This window comes from Petaurus breviceps, unplaced genomic scaffold (genome assembly GCF_028583685.1).
Source record: "Petaurus breviceps papuanus isolate PSGF00001 unplaced genomic scaffold, PetGlider_PUasm1.0 90919, whole genome shotgun sequence".
Lineage (NCBI taxonomy): Eukaryota > Metazoa > Chordata > Mammalia > Diprotodontia > Petauridae > Petaurus > Petaurus breviceps.
In genome coordinates this window covers 25,630,826-25,649,727 of record NW_027187378.1, presented here as the reverse complement: position 1 = coordinate 25,649,727, position 18,902 = coordinate 25,630,826, and the positions used below count along the sequence as shown (strand labels likewise).

The 18,902-nt window shown below is 38.6% G+C and overlaps 1 protein-coding gene and 1 long non-coding RNA gene across 3 annotated transcripts in view; one reads left to right on the top strand and one right to left on the bottom strand.

The window, feature by feature from the left end:
- The first annotated feature begins 1,421 nt into the window (after positions 1-1,421).
- Positions 1,422-18,316, top strand: LOC138152004 (uncharacterized). The gene is made up of 5 exons (XR_011165991.1): positions 1,422-1,581; positions 3,075-3,268; positions 10,660-10,730; positions 13,236-13,536; positions 18,031-18,316. It is a non-coding gene; the product is annotated as an uncharacterized lncRNA (long non-coding RNA).
- Positions 14,425-18,902, bottom strand: part of ELP3 (elongator acetyltransferase complex subunit 3) — a 107,163-nt gene continuing 102,685 nt past the window's right edge. For both annotated transcript variants that reach the window (XM_069075627.1, XM_069075626.1), the window contains one exon: positions 14,425-15,699. In XM_069075627.1, coding sequence (XP_068931728.1) covers positions 15,655-15,699 — 45 coding nt within the window. In that variant the 3' untranslated portion in view covers positions 14,425-15,654. The remainder of the gene's footprint in view (positions 15,700-18,902) is intronic.

The window sequence follows — 18,902 nt, the reverse complement described above, 5'->3', positions numbered from 1 at the left end:
AAAATGATAATTGTAACTCATGAGACTTTTCTCAGTATGAGGATAGCTGAAGGGAATATATATATGTATATATACACATGTATACATATATGTGGGTGTGCATATATGTGTACATACACATATGTATGTATAGGAGGATATATGTATATATAAATATATATGTAAGTGTGGGCATTTGTATGTTCATGTATACATAGAGGGCACAGGATGAGTTGAATATAAAGGGATGGTATCTAAAAAATAAAATTAAGATGTGAGAGAGGAATTTATTGGGAGAAGGAGAAAGGGAGTGATAGATTAGAGTAAATTATCTCATATAAAAGAGGCAAGAGAAAACTATTATAATGGAGGGGAAGAGCAGGAAGGTGAAAGGGAATGGGACAACCTGATTCTCATGGAATTTGGCCTAAGGAGGGAATAACATACACACTCAATTGGGTATCCTACCCTACAGGACAGGGGGTAGGATATAAGGAAGGGCAGATTGGGGAAGAGGTAGTTAGAAGCAAACATTTTTGAAAAGGGATAGGGTCAAAGGAGAAAATAGATTAAGTGGGGGCAGGATAGGATGGAAGGAAATGTAGTTAGTCTTTCACAATATAACTATATGGAAATGATTTGGGTAACTAAACATGTACAACCTATATTTAATTGCTTATCTTCCCAATGGGGGTGGGTGAGGAGGGAAGAAGGGAAAAACATCTGGAACTCAAAATTAAAAAAAAATGTTTAAACATTGGTTTTTTACATGCTACTGGGAAATAAGATATACAGGTACTGGTGTATGAAAACCCATCTCGCCATACTGGAAAGTTAGTGGGGTGAAGGGGGAGGCTATAAGAGAGAACAGATTGGGGTAAGGGGTATTTAGTAGGCTTGTTATTTTGGGGTAGGGGGTAGGGAAAAGACGGGGAGAGATAATTGTAACTCAAAATCTTGTGGAAATGAATGTTGAGAACTAAAAATAAATAAATTAAAAATTTGAAAAAAAGAAATTATAGATCTAGGCCCCTCCCTAAGCCCCCAAAATGTAGGGTGCTGAGCCTAAACTCAGGAAGATTCATCTTCTTGTTTTCATATTTGGTCTCAGACATTTACTAGCTGTGTGACCCTGGGCAAGTAACTTAACCCTGCTTGCCTCAGTTTCCTCATCTGTAAAATGAGCTGGAGAAGAAAATGGCAAATTATTCCAGTATCTTTGCCAAGAAAACTCCAAATGCAGTCATAAGGAGTTGGACATGACTGAGAATGACTGAAAAACTTAAACAGAGTGGTGTGAAACTCTATGCCAACAACTTGCCACCTTTATATGTAGCTTTCACTTGAAATGCTCTTAATGTGCTTTATAACAACTGACTGGGCCTCTTCTTGTGGGGCAAACCCATAGATGGGAGGAGTCTTTCAAAAGACATTTATTTCCCTTCAATGTATGCTTGGTGTGTTCATGGTAGGGATGAATAGATGGAACACAACCAGGAATCCTTCTGTCATGGACAAGGGGTGCTGACTTCCATACCCACCTGGCCTCTACTCTTTCTGATTGGCTCTTTGAAGGGTAAAAGAAAAGGTCACAAGGAAATGGTAAGATACGAATTTTACTTTAATCTCAAAGTTTCTTTAACATTAAAAACAATACCATGAATTCATCTGGAGCTGGAGGGAACCTCAGTCACAGTCTAACTGAGAAAACTGAGGGTCAGATAGTATCAGAAGTATGACTTAAAAATCCCAAAGTCCTCCACATCCAGAGTGAATGCTTTTTCAAAAATATTTTTATATGCATTTCAGTTAATTCTGTAAGCACTTATTAATCTTGGATACATGCCAGACAACGTGCTAGACCCTGAGAATATAAAGACAAAAATGAAACTAGCCCTTTCCCTCCAGGTGCTTGCACAGGCATGCTGTGGAATGAACACTGGAGTGGAAGTCCGGTCTTTGCACTACGACTCTCTGAGCCGCAGCCTCTTCACCTTTGTGATGAGGGGATTGGACTTGATGACCTGGGGTTCCTTGGAGGTCTAATCTATGATCCTGTAATTAGGGGAGGGGTTGTTCAAAAAGCATATTTAAAAGATCAACGCAGTACTATGCGTAGTATAACATTTTCTTAGTGTTGTGTGGCAACACTGCAAAATAGATCACCTGTAACTGCAACTTGGAGAAAAAATAAAATTGTCATCCCTAGACATGTGGTCCTTAGACATTGTATGCTGTGAATGGAGTTTTAATGGATCTTTGCGATAGACAATATATATATACACATACATATGTATGCACATATATGTGAGGGTGTATATGTGTGTGTATATATGTAATATGTGTGTGTGTCTATCTGTCAGCTAGGCGGCACAGTACATAGAACACTGGCCCTGGAATCAGGAGGATCTGAGTTCAAATCTGACCTCAGACACTTACTAGCTCTGTGACCCTGGGCAAGTCCCTTAACCCTATTTGCTTCAGTTTCTCATCTGTAAAATGAGCAAATGGGTTCATGGAGAGTTGGATACAAGTGAAACTACTTAACAACAACATACGTGTGTATATGTGTATGTATATATATATGTGTGCTTAAGTACCAGTAAACACAACAAATGATAAAGACATTTGACAAACTCATGATGCTATTCTTATTGACAAAGGTTTGAATCTGTTAAGAGGCTTTTATAGAAAAGCAACATTAAATTACCGATTAAATACCTGTAATAATCATGTATTCTACAAATTAGTCTCTTGAAGAGACATCTTGTAAATTTACTTTGAAATTAACCTCTGTATAACTAAATGTTAAAATGTATCCCTGGCATACCAAACATTTAATTTGAGTGAATAGAGACCAACCTGGCATGCCATGTGAAAGACTGTAATCTCCTTGATAATGGAAAGTCCCCATTGAAGTAAATCTTCATTCCAAGGAGATAGAACTGGGTTTTATTCAAACGAATCAACTCTGTTAAACAAAAGGGTGAAGAGGTACAATTTCAAATGCTTTTACAGTTCTGGGGAGGCTCTGTAAATACTTTGCCCCTTAATACACTGATTACCTCCCCCATTTTCATCCTTCTTGATTTCAGATGAATGAAACAGAAGGGGTGTCTACCAGAAGCCAGAAAAGCAGTAGAGATGCTGTCTTCCTGACAGAAAGAGGAAGCAGCTCCCAGCAAAGAGACAGTAAAAGAAAACACAGCCAACAAATAGACGAGGGCTGAATTGCTTCAACTCATTATAAAGATTGTTCTCCCTGAATCTTTCCTATTGATATTATAAGGTATCTGTAGATAAAATGCTTGATAACATTTATTTTAACTAAGCTATTCTGAGTATTATAAATATTCAAATCCACTGCAAAGAACCTTTGTAGGAAGATGCTATTGACCTCCAGAAAAAGAACTATAAATAGTAATGTACATAGGATGGTTTTACACACACACACACACACACACACACACATCCATATCTGTGTCAAATAGTGGTCTTCTCTAGTGAGGGGTGGGGAGGGAGGGAGGGATACAGTCTGGAATTTAAAATGTAACAACAAATAAATAAAATTAAATGTAAAAAACCCCTGTATATTCTATTAAAGTGCATTTGAAAAGTTCTGTTCTAGTATTGGCTTGGATTTTGTAACTCAAAGCCAACAAAACCAACAGCTGAAGCAGCAGCAGAGGTATTTGAGTCTGATGGTTGCTAAGGGACCATTCATTGCAGATTAGAAATAACACCATCCATAGTTTTAAAGGTTCCATGCTGAGACCAGCATGATTGCCCTGTGTGTCATGACTGATCTTTCTTTTTTGGCAGCAGCTGGCTTAAAAAGGGCATGTTTCTTTCTTGAGCTAAGAGACAGGCAGAGAGACTGGTTAGTTAGACAGGGAATACTGAGTAGAACCTTACCGGCTCACTGAGAAAGCCCATGTATTTTTAGCAAAAGGCTGCAGTGGGGTTTTAACACCTGGTGATCCTACTGAGAGCCACACAAGCCTGGGAGAATCTAGTGCTGGGGAGTGTTCCAGGTGAGTGAGAAAAAGGTGCTTTATTCAAGCATGAGGGGAAAACTAAGGTTAGATTAAGTACTGATTAATGGTGATTACATATCTATATATTTATATAATGATATCTTTTAAAATATATTTACTTTTGAGTGGTGTGGTACAGAGTCAAGTAGACCTATTCAAGTCTGATTTATATTGGTTGTGACCATGAACAAGTCACTTAACCCTCACTGCGCCAAGTACCTGTGTCAGATGATAGAGGTAAAGCAGATTGCCCATCTATATAGGTGGAGGGAGTCTCCTTACTGGATATTCCTCACCCTACCCCTGTTGTGAAATCACAGACCCAATCATTCCTCGAATGATTATGTTAAACTCTTTCAATAAAATTTTATTTTTTAGAGAAAAAAAGCATAATTAAGTAGAAGATTTTATTCTTTATTAAGGCACTTAATCTCCTAGTGCCCCAAGCGATCCTCTGAGACTATAATCAGAGAATCACAGAATTTGAGAATTTAACCTATATGTGAAAAAAAAAATACCCACTGGAATGTACTGGATAAGTCCAGGTTCTGGTTAATGACCTCCAAGGAGGAAGAACTCACCACCTCCAGAGCCAGCCTATTTTACTTTTGGACAGTTCTAATTTTTTAGAAATCTGTTCTGACATCAAGCCTGAACTAGCCTATTTGCAACGTCTCCCCATTCCCTATGGTTCTGCCTTCTGGGGCCAGACAAAACAGGCCCAATTTCTCTTACACATGACAGCTTTTGCAATGCTTCAATGCAGCGATTGTGAGTTCCTTCCCCCCTCCCCAGTCTTTTCATCTCCAGGCTAAATACACCCGTTTAATTCAGCTGATCAGCATGTGATAGGCATATCAATGTCCTTCATAAATTGTGGTACCCAGCACTGAACAGTTGAGGTTTGACCAGAGCAGGGCACAGTGGTACCATTGCCTCCTTATTCCTGCAAGCTACGCCCCTCTTTCCACAGCCCAAGATTGTGTTAGCTTTTTTGGATGCTAGATCACACTGCTAACCCATATTGAGCTTGGATTCCACTAAAAACCCCAAGATCTTTTTCAGAACAATTGTAATCTAACCATATCTCCCCACCTTCAACTTGGCAAGTTGATTTTTTTTTTTGTATTCAGGAGAAAGAATTGAGATTTATTTCAATTGGATTTCATCTTAATAGACTCAGTGCAGAGCTCTACCCTGACAAAATCCTTTTGGATCCTGATTGTCACCTACTCTATTAGCTTTCCTGGCTTGATGTTATTTGCAAATCTCATGAGCATACCCTCTATACTTTTATTCAAGTAAATGATAAAGTTTTAAAATAGCACAGAGTTAAACACAGATCCCTTAGATATCCCACTGGAGACCTCCTGCCACATTGGCATCAAATCATTAATTACTCTTCTTTGAATCCTGCCTTCCAATCAAAAAATAATTTTTTAGCCCCTCTTATAAGGCTCTAGCTGAAGAGAATTCATCAGTGTGCTACTAGCTGCTAGGCTCACAAGAAGGACAGCCAGAGAACACTGTCTCCTGGTATATTGGGCACCTGTGTGGACTGTTTCTAGTGGGTGGTGGCCACTGAGAAAGAGCAGCAGCTTCTGTTCATGCTGTGGAGGGAAAGAAAGTGATTCAGAATCTTTGTCCTAGGCTCCAGTGTTCACTTACTCTTGGCACCCTCTTCTTGAGCCAAAAGTCCTAACTTCTTGACCCAGGTACAGCCATGAGTTGACTGCAGAGCAGCGCCTTTGGGTATCCTGTGCCATTCTCTCATTCAGACCGTCCCATTGAGAAAGCAGGAAAAACAAAACCCATTATAAATATGTGTAATTATGCAAAACAAATTCCCACATTAGTTTGGTCCAAAAATAACAGAAGAAAGAAAGAAAAAAAATAGAAAGAAGAAATATGCTTCAATCTGTACTCTGAGTCCATCACCTCTACCAATCTGGAGGTGAATAGCATATCATCAATCCTTTGGAATTGTCATTGGTCATTGTGTTTATCAGAGTTAAGTCTTTCAAAGTTAATTATCTTTACATCATTATTGTTATTGTACAAGTTATCTTGGTTCTGCTCATTTCATTTTGAATCAGTTCAGTCAAGTCTTCTGGGTTTTTCTGAAACCATCCCCTTCATCATTTATTATAGAACAACAGTATTTCATCACATGCATATATCATAACTTGTTCAGCCATTCATTCCCTGATTGACAGACATACTGCTAGTTTCCAATTTCTTGCCACCACAAAAAGAGTTGCTATAGGTATTTTTATACATATAGATCATTTTCTTCTGTTTAATTGCTTTGGGATATAGACCCAGAAGCAATATTGCTATGTCAAAGGGTAAGCAGTTTAATCTTTTTGGGGGTGTAATTCCAAATTGCTTTCCAGAATAGTTGGACCAGTTCACAGCTACACTGACAGTGCATCAGTTTTCCCATAGCCCAGCCAGCATGTTATGTTCCCTTTTTGTCAACTTTACTGATCTGATGGGTGTGAGGTAGTATCTCAGAGTGGGCTTAATGTGCATTTCTCTAATTATTGGCAATTTAGAGCATTTTTTTTTTGCATCACTATTAATAGATTGAATTTCTTCCTATGAAAACTCCCTGTATTTATCCTTCAAACATTTATCAATAGGGAATAGTTCTTATTCTTATAAATTTGACTCAGTTCCATATATATGTGTATACACACATATCTATATATCTATGTATTTAAATGTGAGACCTTTATCATAGAAACTTGCTACACAGATTCCGCCCCCCCCCCCCCAGTTTCCTTCTTCTAATTTTATTTGCATTGGCTTTATATGTGAAAATTTTTTAAATTTTATGCAAGCAAAATTGTCCATTTTACCTCCTATGTTCCTCTCTATATCTTGTTTCATTATGAATTCTTCTCCTATCCATAGATCTGAAAGGTAATTTCTTCCATGCTCTACTAATTTGCTTATTTTTTTTAAAGCAATTGGGGTTAAGTAACTTGCTCAAGGTTACATGGCCAGTTATTATTATTTTTTTTTTTGCTAGGGTGCTGAGTATCTGAGGCCGGAACCGATCCCAGGTCTCCCGACACTGGGGCCAGCGATCTTACTCCCTGCGCCACCTGGTCACCCCTAAGCAATTGAGGTTAAGTAACTTGCTCAAGGTTACACAGCCAGTTATTTTTGTGTGGATGTTAAGTATCTAAGCCTGGAACCGATCCCAGGTCTCCCGACTCTGGGGCCGGCGCTCTTACTGCACCACCTGGCCGCCCCCACTAATTTGCTTATTATATCACCCTTTATATATAAATCTATGTTTACTTTAAGCTTATCTTGCTATACAGTGTGAGATGTTGGTCTATGTTTAGTTTTTGCAGAACTGTTTTCCAGTTTTCTCAACAGTTTTTGTTGAATAGTGAGTTCTTGCTCCAATAACTGGAATCTTTGGGTTGATCAAAGACTATGTTAATGTGCTAATTTGTTTCCATTTATTGTGTACCTAAGCTATTTCACCAACATATTCTACTCCTCAATACCATATCATTTTGATTATTATAGCTTTGTAGTATAGTTTGAGATCTGATACTGCTAAGTTTTTTTTTCCTTTCCACTTTTCTTCACTATTCCCCTTGATGTTCTTGACCTTTAGTTCCTCCAGATGAATTTTGTTGAATATTTTTTAAGCTCTTTAAGGTTATTCTTTGGTAGTTTGATTGACATGACACTGATTTAGTAAGTTAATTTAGGTAGTATGGTCAGTCTTATTATATTGTCTCATCTACTCATGAACAATGAACATTTCTCCAACTATTTAGATCTATATTTGTAGGAAGAGTATTTTATAACTGTTCATGTAGTTTTTGTGTGTCTGGGCAGGTATACTTCCAAGTATTTTATACTGTCTGTATTTATTTTACATTAAATGGTATTTCATTTTTCCCCACAATTATATATCAAGAAAATTTTTAGCATTCATTTTTACAAGATTTTGAGTTTCAAATTTTTCTCCTTCCCTTCCCTCCCCTTCTGAAAATGGTAGGAAGTTCCTTGGAATAGTTTATACATATGCTATCATGTAAAACATATTTTGACATTCATCATAATTGTGTAAGAAGAAACAGAACAAAAGGAAAAAAAAACACGAGAAAGAATAAGGTGAAAAAAATATGCTTCAATCTGCATTCAGAGTCCATCAGTTCTTTATCTGGATATGGATAGTACTTTCCTTTGTGATTCCTTCGTATTTGTCTTGGATCACTGTGTTGCTGAGAAAAGCTGAGTCATTAATAGTTGATCATTTCATATATTTCAAAGTTGAACTTTGTTGAAATTGTAAATTGTTTTGATTAGTTTTTTAGTTGACTTTAGAGTTGATTCTTATGATAAGATATAGAAAAAATGATAGTTCCTCTTCCCACTTGCATATACTTATTCCTTCAGTTCCTTTTTGTTTGTCTTAGTGGGCTATAGCTAGCATTTCTAGTACAGTATCAATAGTGATGGTGATAAGGGCACACTGGCTTTACCCCTCATCTTACTGGAAAGGCCACTAGCTTATTAGCATTACAGATCATGCTTGTTCTTAGTTTTAGATAGATATTACTTATAATTTTAAGGAGGGTAGTTCATTCTATTTATTATTATTATTTTTCTAGAATGGAAAAAAACACATTTGGGCGTTGTATTTTGTCAAAAGCTTTTTTTCTACATATTGAAATAATTATGTGCTTTAAAAATGAACAAAGTCAATTATGTTTATAGTTTTCCTAATATTGAGTTAGCCCTTCATTCCTGGTATAAATCCAGCCTATTTATAGTATATGATCTTTGTGACATATTGCTGTAATCTTCTTTCTGGCATTTTATTTAAAATTTTTTGCATTAATATTCATTAGAGAAATTAGTCCATAGTTTTCATTCTCTCTTTTGATTCTGATTTAGGTATCAGGACTATATTTGTGTCATAGAAATATTTTTGTAGAACCTTTCTTCATTTATGTCATATAGTTTATGTAGTTTTGTAATTAATTGTTCTTTAAATATTTGGTAGAATTTGCTTGCACATACATCTGATCCTGGGGTTTTTCCATTTTATGCCTCATAATGCTCTCTGTCTCTTGTTTGGTCATAAATTCTTCCCTTATCCATCCCTTATCTGACAGGTAAACTATTCCATGTTCCTCTAATTTGTTTATGGTATCAGTCTTTTTGACCAATCCATTCTTTAAGATTAAGTTTCCAATAATTTTCAATCTTTTCTTCTTTAATCTTTGCTTTTGCTTTATAGGTCCTTTATTGAATTAATTTTTATTGCATTATGGTTGATAAAAGATACATTTAATATTTTTGCTTTTCTGCATTTGTTTCTGAGGTTTTTGTTCTCTAATACATGGTTAACTTTTGTAAAGATTCTGTGCGTAGTTGAAAAATAGATATATTCCTTTCTATTCCAATTTAGTATCTCCAGAAATCTATCATTTCTAACTTTTCTAAAATTCTATTCAAGTTCCTTAACTTTTTGGTTAGATTTCTTGCAGTTTTCATTTATTATTTCTTGAAACATAGCTCTGAAAAAATGGGCTTGTAAAAAGCCCATTGTATTTTCAAATGGAGTTACTTGACTATAACTTTAAATCTAAATCACTCTGGTTTTCATTGAATAGCCAATATTAGACCCAAACCTCTGGTGGCTCATTGTTTAGATTTCGATGCCTTACGATGAGTGTAAATAGCAATTGTTTTCTGTTCTGGGGGTTTTCCCCTTCCAGACTGGTTTTATTGTGATGGTAAACTAGGCCATCTTTTGTCTAAATTCTTACCTAGCCCTTAATCATTGAATGGGAATTACTTCACACAAACTGAGACCTGAGAAAGACCTTAATTTAGAAAGACCAACATCACTTAACTGCATCCTGAGTCATTGTCAGTTGTCTTGAGTTTTGTCTTACTGCTGGACTTCAATGACTGTGGAGAGAATGAGGCTGAGAACTTTGTGAAGCTTGGCCTCACTTAAATCCAATTCATGTGTAAGTCGAGACATCACCCTTGGGGGGAGGAGTCAAGATGGTGGAGTCGTCAAGATGGTGGAGTCAAGATGGTGGAGTAAAAGCAGGATAGGATGGAGGGAAATATAGTTAGTCTTTCACAACATGACTACTATGGACATGTTTTGCATAACTACACATGTATAACCTAGATCGAATTGCTTGTCTTCCCAGTGGGGGAGGATGAGGAGGGAAGAAGGGAGAGAATCTGGAACTCAAAGTTTTAAAAACATGTGCAACCAGGAAATAAGATATACAGGCAATGGGGTATAGAAATCCATCTTGTCCTGTAAGAAAGTAAAGGGGAAAGGGGTAAGGAGGGGATGGGGAGGGTATAAAGGAGGGCAGACTGGGGGAAGGGGTAATCAGCATGCTTGCCATCTTGGGTTGGGGAGTAGTGGAGAGAAAGTTTGGAACTCAAAATCTTGTGGAAATGAATGTTGAAAACTAAAAATAAATAAATAAAAATTTAAAAAGAAGACGTCCTCCTCAAGATGTCTTTGGTTCTCCTCAAGAACAAAGGATGGACAACAACAATTTCAGCAGAAAACATTATAGATTCTGCTCTAGCCTTTTAGTGTAATTCTGTATGTATCTTTTGTTTTCAGATGTTTCTTGTCAACAACATCTTATTGGATTCTGGTTTCTAATCCGTTCTACTTCCTCTTTTGTGTTATAGGTGAGTTCATCCCATTCACATTTACAGCTATGATTGCTAACTGTAGATTTCTCTATATCCTATTCTTTTATATAGTTCCCTTTCTTTCCCCTCCCCCCGTTAATAGTCTGTTTTGCTTCAAATTCCTTCCTAAACCAACCCTCCCTTTCCCCCAGCCCTACAAGGGACATTTTCCTGTCGAATAAGATATGTTTCTACATTCAACTCTCTATATTCTTCCCTCCTTGAACCAGTTCAGATACGTGCTATTTAAATGTCATCAGCTCCCCAACAATGACCCTCCATTGTGTAAACTCCTTGCCCACCCCATCTGTGAGATAATTTTTCCATATTCTTCTTCCTCCCCCCTCCTTCCTAGTGTTCCTCTTCTCACTCTTCTTTGAGATAATTGAAACATAACAGAATTACTTAATTTTGTTAAGCTGTCCTATCACATTTAGTGTCCATTTGGTCTGGGATGGTGATCTTTGCTCCTGGGATCAAAGCCACAAAGCTACTGTTTGCTTTTAGAACTCATGTCTTGCTCGCTGCACATTTTAAAGCCAGTGCTCACTACCTTTCCTCTCTCACCAGGATCTATGATCCAGAACTTGATAGCAGGCAACAAGAGCTGACAGATGGCACTCATTTCTGCACCCAGTGCTTATTCAGGGATCCTCTGGGATCTGTCTGCCCTGGTGATCCTGTTGCAGCCTTCTTTTGCTCCCTGAGCACTGGAATGTGCTGCACTGCCTACATACTCCCGGCCAGATCTTGTCCCTAGTGTCTGTAGACCTCTATCTCCTGAAGACACCTGGACTGGAAAAATTATTCACTGTCACTTTTTCTTTGGCTTTCCCTATCAGAATTTGGTCCAGTTTATTTTCTGGATCTTTGCCAAAAGATATCGTGGACTAGTTAGTCTAATGCTTCTCACTTCACCATCTGCCTCCCTCTAACCTCTGTCCAATCAATTTAGAATCTAATTATGTTATTGTGTAGTTCACATATCTTCATCTTTACCACAATAGCAAGATAATTTATCAAATATTTTTGAAAATCGAAGCAAAATCTACAGAATTCCCTTTATCTGCCAATTTTGTGACAAAGAAAGAAATTAGGTTAGTCTAGCACGACCTGTTTGTGATGAACCTTGCTGGGCCCGCTCTCTGTAAACAGCAATTTTCTTTAGGTATTCACCTTCTCCTTAATGATCCATTCTAGAATTTTCTGAGCTATTAAAATCAGGCTTACTGGCCTGTAGTTTGCAGCTACTGATCTGAAATCCCCACATTTCCTCTTCTCCATTATCTTTCAGATATTACTGACAGTGTCTCTAGTTCCTTCTGCCCAGTTCTCTTGTGATATGAGGACAGTTCCTTTGGGCAGGTATAGTAGCAAGCACCCTAGCACACCCAGGATGGCCTACTAGCACAGTTCTTTGATGTTCTTTTCTAAAGGAAAGATAACTTTAAAAGGGGTCAAACAATCTTAATTTAATTACAGATAAGTAGGAAATACAAGCAGAGAAATTAGCACAGAGATTCAACAAACAACAACTGAATTCAACTGAACAAAGTAATACAGCCACCTACATACACCACCAGACTGGGAGAGCACAAACCTCTGAGTAGTCGTGGGGGGCTCTTAACAAACAGCTACTCAGAGTCCCGTCCAGGGAATCAAAAGCTCCTTCTCGTGAGTGAGCCCCCAAAGTATACCAAGCTCCCAGTATATATAGTTTTGAACTAATAGGCTCAGAGCTAGAAGGCATCACAACCCTCCTGACAGTGTCTAATTAGCTTAGTGCCAGGAGGTGTGAATGCCTTCCTACAAGCGAGACTCCCTGTAAGCAAGGTCCTCCTTAGGTAAGTTCCTCCAGTAAGTTCCAGTGGGCTCTGTGTGACTCAGGATGTATCACAGCTGTGAAAGCAGCAAGGCATCTGTGATTGGCATACCTGTGTATCTTTAGACCTGGGAACACAGTTCCTTTTTCAAGGGAAAAGGGGACACGTGGTCACATAGGCCTATTGATGTTCAGGGAAGATCTTCCTATTCCATTAACATTACAGCAGGTGACCTAAATTCACCAAAGGCAGTTTGGTGACTTCTGACAATATCCTACCAATCTTGGGTCAGTAGCATGATGTTAAGTTGGTTCTTTGTGGAGAAAACAAGCAAAGAAACACTGGGCAGAGCTGTCTTTTCTGTTATCTGATCTCCCCCAAGCAAAGCTGTAGAGTCGGTGTCAGTCTGCAGAAGTTCAAGGAAGCCCCAAGTTCAAATCTGGCTTCAGACACTTCTTAGCCAAGTGACCCTGGGCAAATCACTTAACCCTGTTTAGCTCAGTTTCCTCATTTGTAAAATCAGTTGGAAAAAGAAATGGCAAACTATTCCAGTCCAAGAAACCCCCAAAAAAGGGTCAAGAAGACTGGGGCACAACTGAAAATGACTGAACAAGGTGACAGTTTGCTTCCTCACTGAGTTGTCTACACTGACACAATCACTGATTTTTTTCTTTTAAAGGGAACATCTCACTTGTCTAGACCAGTGGTCACAAGACAGTGCTGGAGTGCATTGAGGAAAGAACTTCTATTTCTATTTTGCTAAAAAAAAAGAAAAAAGCAATGAGATCCATCTTTACTAATACCAAACATATGAACTGGCATTAGCTTCTTCAGTTGGTTCAAGGGTCTAACTCATATGTGGCATGTTACACGTGAAGTATCCTGAGGAAAGAGCAGGCATTTCAAGACATGGAGAAGTTGACAGTGATGCCCTCATCTATTTGTTCCCTTTTAGTGTATGGCAATGTGTCGCAGTCCAGGTAAGTGGATGAACTAAAATAACTCTTACAAAATGTGGGAGTGGTTTAAAAAGAGATTCTTTAAAATCATGAATTAAATGAGGACATATGTGAAAAACAAGATGGCAGAGCTAAAACAATGATGCTCTAGTTAGATCTGCCAAGAAGTCAGGCCCCAAATTTAAATATGTGATCATTTGAAATATGGATTTATTTTCACTATGGTCAATGATGATATTAACTGATGCTATGAAGTCATCACAATTATCACAGCATTTTAAAACTATGCCTTTGTTGCTCAAAATGATATGTCACCTATAAAAACTCTTATGTGTATACACTTCAAAAAGATTATTTGAATTTGAAACAGAATTTTCTAATTTGTCTAAAAATCTAAGCAAGGGGCAGCTGGGTGGTGGTGGTGCAGTGAATAGAGCACCGACCCTGAATCAGGAGGACCTGAATTCAATTCTGGCCTCAAGACACTTGACACTTAACTAGCCGTGTAACCTTGGGCAAGTCAACCCCAATTGCCTTGCCTTCCCCCCCTCCAAAAAAAAAAAGAATCACAGGATCCAGACTCACATCCCAGCTCTCCGGCTTAGCCTCTCTGTGTCCAGGACCAAGTTACTTTGGGGAGGCGAGGTGGCACAGTGAATAGAGCAGGACCTGAGTTCAAATGCGGCCTCAGACATATTAACACTTAATTGCTGTGTGACCTTGGGCAAATCACTTAACCCCAATTGCCCTGCCCTCCCCCCCTCCAAAAAAGCAAAAACAAACAAAAAAAATCTAAGCAAAGTTTCAATAGCTTTTAAACCTATTTGTTAAAAATATAAAAATGTAGCATCTTCTAATTAGACTGAAGAAATAACTGATTGACACAAGAGAAGATGGAAATTAGCCAAATTGTTTCAATCAACAAATATTTATTAAGCACCTACTGAATAACAGGTACTGAGAATATAAAGACCTAAAAAAAAAAATTCTTACTCTCAAGGAGCTTACATTCTTGGGGTAGGGGATTGGGGAGGAAGGGGACCAAATGAACATCTATAAATATATACACAATAAACCGAGGAAATAGAAAGTTCTTAGGGAGAGGACACTAGCAAAAAGGCTTTGTGCAGAAGGCGGTGTTTTAGTTTTGACTCGAAGAAAAGTATTACATGAGGTGAGGGCACGGTATATTCCAGACGTCGGGGCTGGCCAATGTAAAGGCAGAGAGACAGGAATAGGAGGCTATGTGTGAGGAATAGAGAGGCCAGTTTAGCTGGACCACTGATCTCATCCTTTTAAAATGTGTATTTTTTTTTATATCATAGGTATATAATTTGTAGGTAAATACAATGTAGTAGTATTGGGGGCAGCTAGGTGGCACAGTGGAGATAGTCATGGGCCTGGAGTCAGTAAGACCTGAGTTCAAATACAGCCTCAGATATGTGCTGTGTGACCTGGGCAAATCACCTGACCCTCTTTGCCTCAGTTTCCTCATCTGTAAAGTGAGCTGGAGAAGGAAATAGCAAACCACTCTAGTATCTTTGCCAAGAAACTGCAAATAGGTTCATGAAGAATCAGACTCGACTGAAAAAGGCAGAACAACAACAGAAGTAGGAGTATATACTCAAGAATTTTTTTCTGTGATGTGAATCACAAAAATTCGGAGACCCTGGTCTAGACCACAGGGTCAAAACCAAGGTCCCAGCACAGGACTCACAAGAAAATACATATGAAAAGTCACATGTCAGAGCAGATACAGAAGAAAAACAATTCCCATTCTCTCATGAGAACTGGAGCTTTATCGTTAAATAGAAATAGTTCAATTTAATAACTCTTGCCATAGAAGCAAAAGGGCCCCAAAGGTTAAGGCATATGCTCTGTGTAGGTGTTCTGTGTCACTGGCTGAGTGTCTAAGCAGATTATCAAAAATTTTCCGAGAGTCAGTGTTTCTAAAATGGACCTTTAGTACCAAATCTATTGTTCGTTTAGAATGAAGGAAAAATTCCCTGTTGATTTCGTTAGCTTTGTTCCTCCCGTGCCTTCTTCCTCATCACTATAAATGAAGTCTCTGCTTCTTGCCATAAAGTGTCCTGGATAAAGATGAATGTTAGTTCAACTCCTTTACCATGTAAGGTCCTTCTAATACATAGCCAATCTTCCTGTAATAATTCCTGGTGCCAACTCCTGTAAAGAAGCAGAAAAGTAAGGTAGATGAAGCTCTAATAAATTTAATATTTATAAAAGAGCTAAAGACTTAGAAAAAGGTCTCATGCTAAGAAGGTTTTTAAAAGTATTGGTCAGAAGATCACAGCTTTAGATCTGGAGGAGCCTTCAGAGGTCAGCAAGTTGAACCTTCTCAGTTGCGTGATAGTAAATGACTTAATCGCTTGAATCTCTCCTGACTTTACATCTCTGATCCTAGGAACTGAGGTCTAGAGAGTGAAGTTGTTTGTCCTGGGTCACAAGTGAACTTGGGTAATCTACCTCTAGACTACCAGAGGTCTAGAGTCCAGAGCTCTTTCCAAAGTACCATGCTGCCTCCTGTAAAATACAACATACTAGTTCAACAGCAATCATATACAGTGTTTCTTTTATTGTTCAGTCTTTTCAGTCATGACTGACTCTTTGTGACCTCATTCAGGCTTTTCTTGGCAAAGATACTGGTGTGGTTTGCCATTTCTTTCTCCAGCTCATTTTACAGATGAGGAAACTGATACAAATAGTGTTAGGTGACTTGCCCAGGGTCATACCTTGTAAGTGTCTCAGGCCAGATTTGAACTCAGGAAGATAAGTCTCCTCTCCTATGGACTAAGCACTGCAATATGTGCTGGGGAAGACACAAAGAGAATCAAGACAAGGGCTCTGCTCCCCTACCACCAACTCGAGGCTTAGCTCATAGAAAAAATCTTAGAGGAGCTTGTTAGGAAATCAAAATTACCTGACAGGACATGAAAACATTGAATTTTAGCTTCATGAAAATGGGTTTACTGCTCTGTATTTAAAGGGAAAACCATCAAATAGTGTACCCAATCACAATTTTGGAAAACACATAGCTTTATTATTTCCAAAATTATGAACATTCATTTAGATGGAGCACCTATTAAGTCACTCCATTACTATTATCTTGGATAGTTGAGGGAGAGGGACAGAGTACTGGGTCTAAAACTGAATAAGACTGGGCTGCTCTCAGGAACACTGTACGCCATACAGTCTTCCCAAGCTGCTCCCTGCAGCAAAAGCCCAATTTTCCTAACACCAGTTTTCAACAGTGAATTATGTTCATTTGTTTTTTTGCTTTTTGGAGGGGGGAAGGTAGGGCAATTGGGGTTAAGTGACTTGCCCAAGGTCACACGGCTAGTTTTGTGGTAAGTGGCTGAGGCCACATTTGAATTCAGGTCCTTCTGACTCCAGGGCTGGTGCTCTATTCACTGCACCACCTAGCCACCCCGACAGTGAATTTGAAATGTCATGACCTCAGAAGAAACAAAACTGTGGGTGACCCAAGGGACAATGGGTGTTCTTGTGGTAAGTATGTCATAGTCTGACTGCACTGGTCCACTTGCTGTTCCCTCTCCATGACCCCACACTTGAAATACTCTCACTCTTTGCTTCTATCACTTCATTTCTCTAACTTCTTAGACTCGGCTTAATCCCACACTCTGCAGGAAGTCTTTCCCACTGGCTCCAGTTGCTAGTGCCTTCCCCTCTGATTTATCCTGTTATATATACTATGTGTGTATACTTGTTTGCATTGTTTCCCTACTGGAGGGCAGGAACTGTTTTTACCTTTCTTTCCATCTGTCCCCAGTGCCTAATACAGTACTTATATAAGTGATCAATAAATGCATTTTATTGATTACAAATGTTTTTGGTTTGGATTGGAAGATACCAGATGATCTAGAAGAGGTGGCTCTTCTCTTCTTATCATCATACTGATGTCTAAGATTTTGGGTTCCTCCTAACTGCCCCTCCCCAACTGAGAATTATTTCATGCCTCTTGGCCCAGGTACAAAAATTCTTTTTTATGGTTTCTACAGGAGACTTTCTTTTCACCAAGGCCCAGACCAACTGTTAAAAAGTCTGTTAAAATACCAATAATGCTAAAAGTTCATAAGTGTTATTTTACTTTGTACATCCAAATTCAGTTATTTTTTTTTTTTAAGCAATCAGGGTTAAGTAACTTGCTCAAGGTTACACAGCCAGGTGTTTCTGGGTGGGTGCTAAGTGTCTGAGCCCGGGATTCGATCTCCAGGTCATCCTGACACTGGAGCCAGTGCTCTTACTTGCTGTGCTACCTGGCCACCCCAAATTCAGTTATTCTTACAAATATCTCACCACAGCTTCATTCAACAGACTGCTAAAGGGTAAAGGGTTTCAACATAATTATTAAAGGTAGACTGGTCTTGATGAGGCTTTACCTATCTACAAATAGTAAGGTTGGGAAAAAGTAGTGAGATCAAAGGCTGGTCATAACTAACCAGGCCAAAGGTGAATGAAGTTGTATTTTCCCTTCAGGTATTTTTGTACTATGCTAGTGGGTAACTTCCTGAGGGAGTTCAACTGCTGTGACTAAGGACAAAGAATACCTATCTCTGGGAAGAGGAATAAGCAATGGATTTCTCAATTAACCTCTTCAGTTTTCATCAGAACATTCAGGCTATTTGGTGGCTGTGTCTGCTGAATGCCCAGCTCATCTCTTATCACACAAAAGGCAAGAGAGGACATGGAATGAATGGCAATTTGAAGCTGACTTACTCAAAACATGGCTTGGTATTTAAAGCAAGTGAATCAAGAAGGCAATCAGAACTAATACTTACCTAGGATCGGGCTCCCACAATCATAAAGGAATGTCATGCTACTCAAACATCTCCCTCTTTTTCACCCCTGACCATCATTTGAACAAGTAGTAGTGAACTTCATTTAGTGGGATGTGATGGTATACACAAGGAAAGCAAGACTTATGTAGGTTTTTGTTCAGGACCCAGAAACTGGTTATAAACATAATAAATACCATTGAAAAGGTGCTTTAAAAAATGCTATTTCTGCATCATTCCTATAATGGTTTGTCTGTGGTAACAGACACTTCTTTATATAGCAACTTTACTTTGCACCCCAGAACTTGTTGCCAGATAGTAGTTACTTAGTAAATGTTTGACTGAAGGACCTAAAAAAACCCATCTCCATGCACACGGCAGGAGATTCCATTCCATTTCCCCCAACACACTGGCCCCTCTATGATCCCCACTGCTCACTTATCTGCAGTCTCTCCTTATCTACTGGTAGCTTCCCTACTGCCTATAAACATGTCTCCCTCACCCTCATTTGATCCATCCATCCCCATTAGTCATCATCCTGGATCTCTCCCCCTTTTGTGGCTAAACTCAAGA